This window comes from Colobus angolensis, unplaced genomic scaffold (assembly GCF_000951035.1).
Source record: "Colobus angolensis palliatus isolate OR3802 unplaced genomic scaffold, Cang.pa_1.0 Scaffold447, whole genome shotgun sequence".
Lineage (NCBI taxonomy): Eukaryota > Metazoa > Chordata > Mammalia > Primates > Cercopithecidae > Colobus > Colobus angolensis.
The window spans coordinates 1,288,996-1,298,928 of NW_012117899.1; the positions used below are offsets into that span (position 1 = coordinate 1,288,996).

At 51.5% G+C, this 9,933-nt stretch overlaps 1 protein-coding gene across 6 annotated transcripts; it reads right to left on the reverse strand.

The window, feature by feature from the left end:
- Positions 1-4: 4 nt before the first annotated feature.
- On the reverse strand, positions 5-9,933 carry PEA15 (phosphoprotein enriched in astrocytes 15). Of its 6 annotated transcripts, XM_011957651.1 has the most exons (7): positions 9,825-9,932; positions 8,139-8,242; positions 6,710-6,911; positions 3,660-3,833; positions 2,117-2,272; positions 1,872-1,960; positions 5-1,109 (listed from the first exon to the last, which is right to left on the reverse strand). In XM_011957651.1, the coding sequence occupies exons 3-6, from the start codon at positions 6,768-6,770 to the stop codon at positions 1,896-1,898; spliced, it is 456 nt and encodes a 151-aa protein (XP_011813041.1). In that variant the 5' UTR covers positions 6,771-6,911; positions 8,139-8,242; positions 9,825-9,932; the 3' UTR covers positions 5-1,109; positions 1,872-1,895. The 6 variants fall into 6 exon arrangements, with proteins under 6 accessions (XP_011813041.1, XP_011813040.1, XP_011813043.1 ...); XM_011957650.1 differs by having other exon boundaries at positions 5-1,960; positions 9,825-9,933; XM_011957653.1 differs by lacking the exon at positions 6,710-6,911 and having other exon boundaries at positions 5-1,960; positions 9,825-9,933.

Consider the following 9,933-nt stretch of genomic DNA (forward strand, 5'->3'; position numbering starts at 1 on the left):
GTTACAATACAATCAATCACCTTTATTCCGGGTTAGAACAAGGCCGTGCACACTGCAGACAGAAGAGCACAAGATAGGGGCAATCTCACAGCAATATAAGGAGTGGGTGGGCAGGTTAGTCTTTTTAGATTATTTTGCCTTACAGAGAAACTACTAGACTCTGCTGAAAATAACCCTGTCTCTCTTCTCCCATTTCTTCCATAAGAAAGGCTCCTTATTCTCTCTCTTTCTAATGTAACATATCCCAAATGGAAGGACAGTTTATGCTCATTCTTCCCACCCAATTTTACAAGTATCTCTCTCTCTTCTTAAGGGAGAAGCCAGACAGGGAAAGGGAGACTTGGGAAGGTCCTTTAAGGCAAAACTGTGGAGTCCTAGAGGTGTGTGTGTTAAGGCAGGTGTCTGCAGCAGTGGCCAGAGGGGCAGGGCATGCTAGGCTGGGCTAGGAGTTAAGAATACTGTCTAACCAGTCTGGCTTCTTCCTTCTTCCAGCAGCCAGCCCTCCCCTCCCATTAAAGTTTTACTCTCACATCCTGAAAGCTCCTAACTTCAACTTTGTCTAAATAGTCTCTGAGATTGCATGTGAATTAAATGTTTTTTGAAAAAGCTTTCTTTTTTGTTTGGACTGTGTAGCAATTTGATTCTGCCACTCCCTTCACTGTGGCATTCCCCTCCCGCCCCCGCTCTGGCCTAGACAATAAGTTAATGCTAGACACCACAAAAAAGGGCAGACATGGCAGTGCAGTTTTAATATACATATATGTAGAATATATATGTACACACAGTTAGCACGGTCAGGGTGGGGAGGGGCATCTTGGGGTAGGCAGGAGGCTGGGGTCACTCACTGTACTGTAGTGATGTGGCTAGGAGGTGTTCACAAGCCCAAGGGGCCAGGATATCTAATAAAGAAGGGTTTCCTAAGTCCCTTCCTGGATTGAATTGCGGTGGGGATCGGTGCAAAGGAAAACACTGTAGTTAACTTCTCTTCTTTCTGGCTTGGAATGTTCTTCACCAAGGGAGAGGGAAGGTTGCCTGCAATAACCAAGTTGGGACCCTATAGATGGTGGGGTCAGGATGCAGGTTAAAACCTAAGGATCTCATTCTTCAACCTCCCTAGGTTTAGAGTACAACAGTCTGAGTAGGAACAACTGAGTGGAAAAGGGGGCTTCCCTCTCTCTGCCCTCATCCCCATCTCAGGCTCAGTGGTACATGTTCCCAGCACAGTCTCTCCAGAGTACAGGTGGGTGGGGGCATCTAATACTGGCTGCTCCATGGGGTTTGATCTTAGGGGCCAGGAAAGGATCCCTGGCTCATACCTATGCTAGGCCCATGAGAGGCAAAAAAGGGACCTGCTGGTACTCAGGAAACAGCTAGTCCAGCACAGGAGTACAAACAGGGAACTCTGGCTTTTCTTTGCCCCTTCCAGGTGGGGGTTGAGTGGCCTCTTTGCCTTCCCTCCCCACTGCTTTTCCCTGGATCCACCTACCTCTCCCATTACCTTACCCCCATGTCAGCTCCTCAATGTAGGAAAATGCAGGTCCTTTCTGCTTCCACACTTTAAAGATACGGGGGGAGAGTGGAGGAAAGGGAAGTAGGAGGAATGTGCTGATTTCTATTTGCATAGAAATAGCCCCCACCCCCTCCTAAAGTGGGGAAACTCAGCCCCCTCCCCTAGCCCCTGACCCCCATCCCCTTAAGAAGAGGAACTAGATGAGCTAGACATATAGACAGACAGCCAGAGCGTGCGCACACGCACACACACGCGCACAGTAAGGGGGTTAGGACCAAGTTAGTAAGTGGGTAGATGGTGGGTTGCCCTTGCCCCCTCCCCTGGAGGATGAGGGAAGGGAGTGGTCTGATGAAGGTCCAACCTTCCTCCTCTTCCTCCCCCTTGCTCAGGCCTTCTTCGGTGGGGGAGCCAATTTGATGATCTCTTCCTCAGAGGGCTGCCGGATAATGTCTGGGGACAAAAAGGGATGTGACCAGGGATAGCAGTGTGGGAGATGCCAGGCAGGCCCATTGGGCATCTGCCTCCACTCTCCTAAAACCCAAGTACTGCAAGGATAGTCAGCGGGACGAGGCAGAGGTGCAGCTAGTTAAAGGAGTGGCCTCTTACCTTTGTACTTCTTGGCACTGGGGATACGGGTTAGCTTGGTGTCCAGCTCATCCTCCTCAGAGATCTTCAGCACACGGGTTCTATAGTCAACCACCATAGTGAGGAGGTCAGGACGGCGGGAGATCTCAAAGATGTGCTCAATGTAGGAGAGGTTGTCTGGAGGAAGGCAGGAGATAGGGTCAGAGCTAGGCTGTAGAGGTCAGCTTCCCCTACTCCACCAGACTAGTGACCTGGAACCAAAGCTGAGTTGCTGACATTGGTTATGGGAGGGTACAACACTGGAAGAAGAGGGGCTACTAATCCAGTAAAAGAAAGCTAAGGCACCCAAACAACAATACAGAGGACTGTTTGCAGGAAGGGCAGATAATTGGTCAGTGAAGTTTCTAGACTGTGGTTAGAATGAGGGGTTTAGCTTAGATACTAGCTCCCATATGTTGTGGGGAGGGGACAAAAGAAAAATCAACTTGACTTCCAGATACCCCATCCCCACCCCCATCCTTTTCCACTTTCCATCCAAGTAAGTATAAGAATTTGCTGACAGCACTTGTAGGACCAACAGAGTGGAATCTCTAGGCAACCCAGGAGAGAATCTGGGCCTGGTGAGAAAGGTTATTCTAAATGAGAGAAGGTATGGATACCACCAGAAGGATGATGTCCATGGCTTGGCCAATTTCAGGAGATTATAGATGCCCTTAGACCTTCTTCCCTGGCTCCTCCCCTCTGACTGTTGCCATAGTCTAACTGTAACATGTCCTCCTTTATACTTTCTCCCTGCCAGCCACGCAGCAGTCAGAATAGTATATCTGAAGGGCTCTGAGTTCACTCACCTCACCTATCCAATACCCAGGCTCTCTACAATACAGTCTTACCCTTACCTTCCCAGCCATTTCTAAACACCCTACATCCTAGTCGAGCCAAGCAGGACTGCTTGCATTTCCAAACACACTAGATACTCTGTGACAGGGTTCCTCTGCCTGGCATGCCCTCCTTTGGATCTTGCCTTAGAAATCCCACTCACCTTTCAGGGCCATCTTAAACACCAATTTTTCCCAAAAGCCTCCAGCTGGGTGGGATTAGTCTAATCCATAGACCCCACTCCCCAAGCAGTAGTCTCTCAAAGTGGATAAGAAAGTGTTAGAACTTGTAGTTTTAAATTTTACCAGTTTTTAAAAAGTGCTTAACAAAGATTAGTATTACTGTTTACCAGATGAGATTACACTTCGAGTTCTCCCCTCATTCAGGTATTCTATTTTTATTGTCTAGAATTCTTCCCAATTTTTGTCACTTAAAATTTTACTATTAGATTGTTTTTACGTTCTGTTGTGTACGTGATAATAGCACAGGAGTATCTGAATAACGTTTTTTACTGATGAAGGGCACAATGAAAAATGTCTAAGGCCCCCATACTCTTAGAGCACCTCTCTTCTGCCTTGCTATAGAGGGGTACACATTGTGGATGTAAGAGCTTTGGGCTCATCTCTGTTTGCTGAATGAACTGAGCCTGAAAGACTGATGACAGGACTCCTGTGCTCCCCTCCCCCACCTTTGTCCAGCTTGTTGTGGCTCTCCAGGAAGCTAAACCAGGCACTGCCAGTAGTGATCTCCTCACTCTTTTCGCTGGGGATGTCTTCCTTGCAGGCCGACTTGAGCTGTTCTAGATCTTCGAGGGTGATGTTGTTGGTCAGGTCTTGCAGGAGGGTCCCGTACTCAGCCATGACTGGGGTTGGGAGGTGACAAAGGGATAGGAGTTGAGCTTAAGGTACGGAGTCTGGTTTACTCCCCGGCACTACCCTCCTACTCCCCACTCTGCCCTACCAGGCATGTGCCTGGAACATGGAGGCTGGAGGTGGCTAGGGCTGAGGGAGAAAAGGAAGACCTAGGGGAGGCGGTCAGGGGAGACGAGATGCTAGGAGCCAGGCAGGAGCCTAGAGTGACAAGTCATACCTCCTTCCCCCCACCATCTTTTTCTTCTGTTTTCCCCCTCTAACAGTAACCCTGGCAACAGTTCCCTTGACTGAGGAGGCGGTTACCATAGCAACCTGCTCCCGACTTTCTCACCCGCTCTCTCCAAGTCCCCCACCCCCGAGAATCGCCCCACCCACTTCCAACCCCTCCCCATGTCAGTGAAAAAAAACTCCAAAACAATGAGGGCGAGGCTTGCTGTGGCAATAAGAAGCTGAGAAGGAGCTGGAGGGTTTTGTAGGAGCTCGTGTGTTCTAGCTTCCCCATTCTGCCTCAGAGGCAAAGGGGTCCCTCACTTCAACTCCCCACCACTTCACTAATGACTCATTTTGGATGGATGCCTAGTTGTTTGGTCCAATGGTTCCTTGGCCCCTCCATGCTAGCCTTGTATTCAGTCATTAGGGCTCGAGGTGGGGGAAGCAAGGACCACCCCCACCTTTGTGGAGCCCATTTTCTCCCCTGATGGTTACCAGGCCCCCACTCAGCTCTCTCTCCTACCCTTTGTGCTGTGCCTGCAGCCCCCGTGCCCAAGAATACCAAGCGACTGGCTCTGGCCCCCTGCCCAGTTCCCAGGCTGGCTGGGTGGTGGAGGGAGGGGACTTTAGATGCGGCTTTGGGAGAATGGCAAAAGGGGACTGCCCCCTTTTCTTGCATCAACATCCTACTGACACTACCTTCAGCATGGTCTGATGAGATCAGCAAGGCCAGATCTCACCTAGGCCTTTACCCCATCCCTCTTTCGTGATCCTTAGGTGAGAAGTAGAAAACATTCAAGGCCTTCCTTCCACTAAGATAGGAACTGTGGCTAAGACAGAAGAAAGAAGGTCAGATGTTTGAATGAAATTTCTGGATTTCATAAAATGTGACACTAGTGGTGAGCTCAAAAATGGAACTTATTTCCACAATGAGTATCTGTTTTCTTTTAGTCAGAAAAGTAAAACATGTTTTAAAAAGTAAATTGTATCATAAACACTCTGTATGCGACTAGACCAAGGGGTGGGCAAGCAGCAAGATGACCTCGTCCCTAACTGAGGCTGCCCGCAAATCACCCCAGCATTAGGCTGGGAATGTGGCAGATCAAAGGGGCCTGGTTGACACACTCCCATTTTCCTTCCTTCCTTGCTCTACTGCAGGGGAACTGAGATTGGCATGGTGGTCACAAAATAAGAGATGCAGACCCAGAAGTCCCCATTCCCAGCCCCCTACTTGGACCAGAATAAACAAGCCTCCCTTGGTGGCAGGCACCGTGACACAAACAGACAATGAGCCAGACAGCAGGGCTACCATGACCCCCGCAAGAAACAGGCAGTCATAGGCATGCTCAGTTGCACACCCAGGTGCAACCAAACAGAAGGGCCCAGCAGTGGCCCTGCCAGGCCGGGCCAGGAACAATGCTCTCTGACTGTCAGCACCAGGAACTGTCTCTGTCTTGAAATCTAGGTCACAGCAGCAGGCTCTGGAGCCCAACCCCCCTCACTCCACTGATAATCCAAGGACAGAAGGAGGGGGATACGGGTGAGGGGGATGATGGGGAGGGGACTAGAGATGGAGATAAGAATGGGTCGGGGCGGGGGCGCCGTGAGTAGAGCTGGAAGGGAAAGCGCAGCAGGAGACAAGACCCTGCCCCAATGGAGGAAACTCTGGGGTCAAGCCCTTAGCTGGAAATGGGGCAGGATTGGGGGTTATACTTCCCTGCTTTCATATGGAAGGAGAGTTTGTAAATATTACAGATCCTGCAGGAGGAAAGAGTGCATGCGTGCGTGCGTGTGTGTGTGTGTGTGTCGGGAGGAGTTAAGATTTAGGGCTTTGAATCTAAAACAGATCTACAGAGGAGGTAGGCGGGAAGAGATTAATGTGTGTAACACACTCACCCACAAAGACTTGGGGGCAGTGGGTAGGAGCTTTCTAAGAGAGTGAAAGATACAAAGAGGCCCCTAAGAGAGACGGGGTTAGGAATGTTAAAGTGGCAGAGGAGAAATGTGTGTGTGCTTGGATATTACGGATGCTAATCCCTGGGTTGTGGGCACAGCTCTGGAGGAGGCAGTGGCTGGGTATCTGTGGGCGTGTTTGGATGTTCTGGTAATGGAGGTGTATGTGCCAGCACTGGATATATGGCTGTGGGTGCACTGGCTGTGAGTATCTGTGGTGTGTGTTTGTATGTGTCTAAACCAGCCAAAAGCATGTGCAAGAAGGCATATAACCACAGGCTCACATCCAGAGGGGTGAGGGAAGCCTGCAGAATGGAGGAAGAGAGCTGGAGTTGGGAGACAGAAAGAGACTAAGGCTGCAAATGAGGCATGGGGGTGGGGGGGGGAGAGGAGAGCATACAGTCCACAACTATAGAAGGCTGTAACCTCAGCTCATCTGTTACTATGGCAACCTCAGTTCTGGGTCCCCCCACCCCCCAGTCGTTAGGACAATGACACCGCTAGATGGGAGGGGTATGGGGAATGGTGAGTAAGAAGGGACAGAAAGGATAGGAGTAAGGCCCCCTGAGGGTACAAGGAAAGGCCGCCCTGTTGCCTCCCTTCTTGGAGAGATCCATTTGCCTAGGCCTTAGTATGGCAGAAGAAGCAAAGGGAGTGTTGTTTAGGGGAACTGCTCTCAATTCTCACTGATCAGCTGTTGTACCTGGGCTGGTCTGGCCTGACCATGGTGGGGCTTGGCAGAGCTTGTTTCCTTCATCCTCCATGTCACTTTCCTCACCAGAGATTCAGATTTCCTTAGAGCCTGTGGAGAAATCTGCTCTCTGGGCTCTGAAAAATCCTCCTGATCTCTGGAGCAGTGCAGAGAGCTGCTCAGGGATCACCAGGCAGTCTGGGCGGAGGCCATTCTTGGGACAGGATACCAGGGCAGGAATCAGGAACCGGAGCCCTGGCTGCCAGGAAGTCAGTCCTCTTCCCTCCCAGCTTTCTGTGCTCCGCTTACCGCTTCCTCACACCTTCCTTCCTTCCTGCCTCCCTCTCCTTCCAAGTTGGCCCCAGGCACAGCCCTGACAAAGGTCAAACCAACTGAGGATGCTGGGGAAGAGGGGCAGGAGGTAAGGACCATTATATACTGACCTTTTAGGGTGGGACAGGTGGGAGCTCCACGGGCATTGGGGTAAGAAGAGTCAGGCCCTGGGAGTGCTTTGAGAAGCCTGGCAATTGGGATAACCACCTGTGGAGGAGGTGGCAGCACCAAAAGAATTTCTGTGCATTTTGACATTAAGTCGTGGTAGATTATCCCTTCTCTCTAATGTTTGGTTCCAAATCCTCTGTAAATTCGAGAAGGAAGCCTGAAGATTAGGAGTTGCTGCCCCTCCCTCTTCCACATCTGTTGCAGCTGCCTAAGGCTAAGGGGAGGGGCCATCCCACACAGCTGCAAGGACCTAGAGGTCCCTGTATTGGGCAGGAGGGGACTCCCAGGCACTCAAGTCTGTCAGTCTTCTGCCTGAAGTTGGAAGTAATCATGGAGAGACAGAGGGGTTGGAAGGGAGAGAGTACGGGTCCAGCTTTCCTCTTTTAAATTATATCTGGGCCCCAAATTCAAGCAGTCCTGTAGTTTATTTCCTTTAATATCATTCTCAATTGATTTCTTCTTTAAGCTTTTTTATCTAGCTTTGCGGGGGAGGAAGGGGTTGTCTTTATTCCTGTAACAAGGAAATTGAGGGTTCTGAGGCTCCAGGGTCAGCCTGGAAGTGACAAAAGGCAGGACATCTGGGCCCCAAAATGTTCAGCCCAAGAAGCAAAATGGATTACCTTCGGGCATGGGGACAGGGATTAGCCTTCAGCCTTTAGTCTAGAGGAGAGCCAGACCCAAGATGGGGCATCAGGAGATAGCTGGCACTGGATCAGGCAGGGCAGAGGAGGGCCGGCTGATGGCGAGGAGGGGAATGAGGCCTAGGACTCTCCCCAGACCATCTCTGTCTCCACTCTTCTGGTGTGGCACTCCCTGATTCTATTTCCATCTCTCTCCATCTCTCTCACTCTTCGTCATCCATTTCCTTTCTACTTCATCTTTCAGTATCTCTTTTCCTCCTTTCTATAGGCTTTCACCCCTTCTAGCATTTCCTACTCACCTATCCAACTTAGTCATAGCAATGAATACTTAGGACTCCTGAGATCTGTGCTTCAGTTCCCCATCTGAATACTCAGAGCTGCAATTAGGAAGGGGTGAGCATCCCTGCTACAAAACAGAGTAAGTTTGGTGGGAGTGGCTTGGAGATTCAGTGGTTGGCTGCCTACCAGCTGGTGAAGATATCCATCATGACATTGTTGGTGAGGATCTGTGTGAGCGAGTGAGGCGCTCTGATTCTGTGACCCTCTTCATGCATGATAATACATCCACACATGATGGGCACGGAATTGAGGAAGTAGGCAACCAGGGAAGCCTGCAGCCTAGGGCATCACTGGCAATTTCCCCAAAGGAGTATTTAACCACAAAGGGAAGAGCAATTAAAGCTAATCGCTCTGACAGCCTGGGGCGCAGACACACATACCACTTTCCCTAACTCCCAGTGGTCTTCCCCCACCTTCATCCTCCCTAATTTGTTTAGTGCACTCTCAAGCATTTCTCACACTTCTCTGACCATCTCTGTCTCTCACTTCCTCCCTCTCCCTGGTTCCCTGACTATCTCTGGACCTCTCTGGAGATGTCTGTCTGCTTCTCACACACATTCCTCTCATTCTCTCTCTGACGGGCTCCATTCTTGGCTGACTCATACCCATTCTTTTTCCTCTCTGTTTCTTCCACCCCCTCCTCCTCCATCCCTTGGCCACTCTTACCCAGAAACTAGCCATTCCCAGCACCCTAAGCCCTAACTGGACCCAGGAAGAGAGGCCACCAGAAGCCCCTACTCTCGTTAGCCTGCAAAATCCTGTCTCCTTGCTTTAGAGGAATGAGACCAAGATTTTCTCCCATCTTTCCCCACTGTTAAAGAGGAACAATCTGAAGCCAGGGGCTGGGAAAAGCTGCCAGAAAATCAGGATGGATTTGGGGACAGTGGCCCTTTCTGTCCACTCAGCTGTCCTGTCGGACTGATGACTTGGAGCCCACAGTTCAGAAGACTCCTCATGGGATGCCCCACCCCACAGAGTGGGGGTGTGGTGGGCGGCCGGATGCGTAGTGCAGGGACGTTTGTGATTTGGAGTGTGCTAGACTATGTGTATAAGTCACATGGGTGTGTGTCACTGTGTGTGCTGGCGTGCCTTATAGGTGTGCGTGCTTCCCTGTCAGTTTTGACACGGATTATATGAAATTAATAAGGGTTTTTACGTTAGATACATCACTCCTCTACACCCCCAGCTCCTCCTTCCCTCTGGACAAGCTTTCCACCAAGCCCACCTCTTCCCCAGGTGCAGTGGGCTAGGGGTGAGGGCACATGGAACCGAGACAGGGCTGGGCCGGGAGACCGCCAGCGGGGGCGAGTCTGAAGCCTGAGCGGGGAGGGAGGGGCGGGCGCTGGCCTGGCCAAGCCGGCTGGGCGGGAAGCAGGCTGCATCCTAATCCCCAGGCCCCGGTCCGACTCTCAAACTGCCGTTCGGCGTGGAATGGGCTGGCCAGAGCCACACCGCCTCGAGCACACGCTCGGCGCTCAGGACGCACCGACCGAAGGACGGACCCCGTGGGGCCTGACACAAAGTGGACTCGTCCGAGGTCCCCACGCTCCCCGTCTGGCCCCGGTGTCCCAGATCGTTGCCCCTCCAAGCCTAGACCCCCAAATCTGCCCCTTCCCCGCGACATGTCTCCTCTCCGCCCCTCTCACCGCCTCTGGAGCTGAGCGCTCAGGGCGCGGGCACTCCTGAGTCCCCGGTTCCTGAGCAGCGTCCGGAACCTCCTCCTCGGCTCCCGCCGCCGCCGCCGCTTCTGCCGCC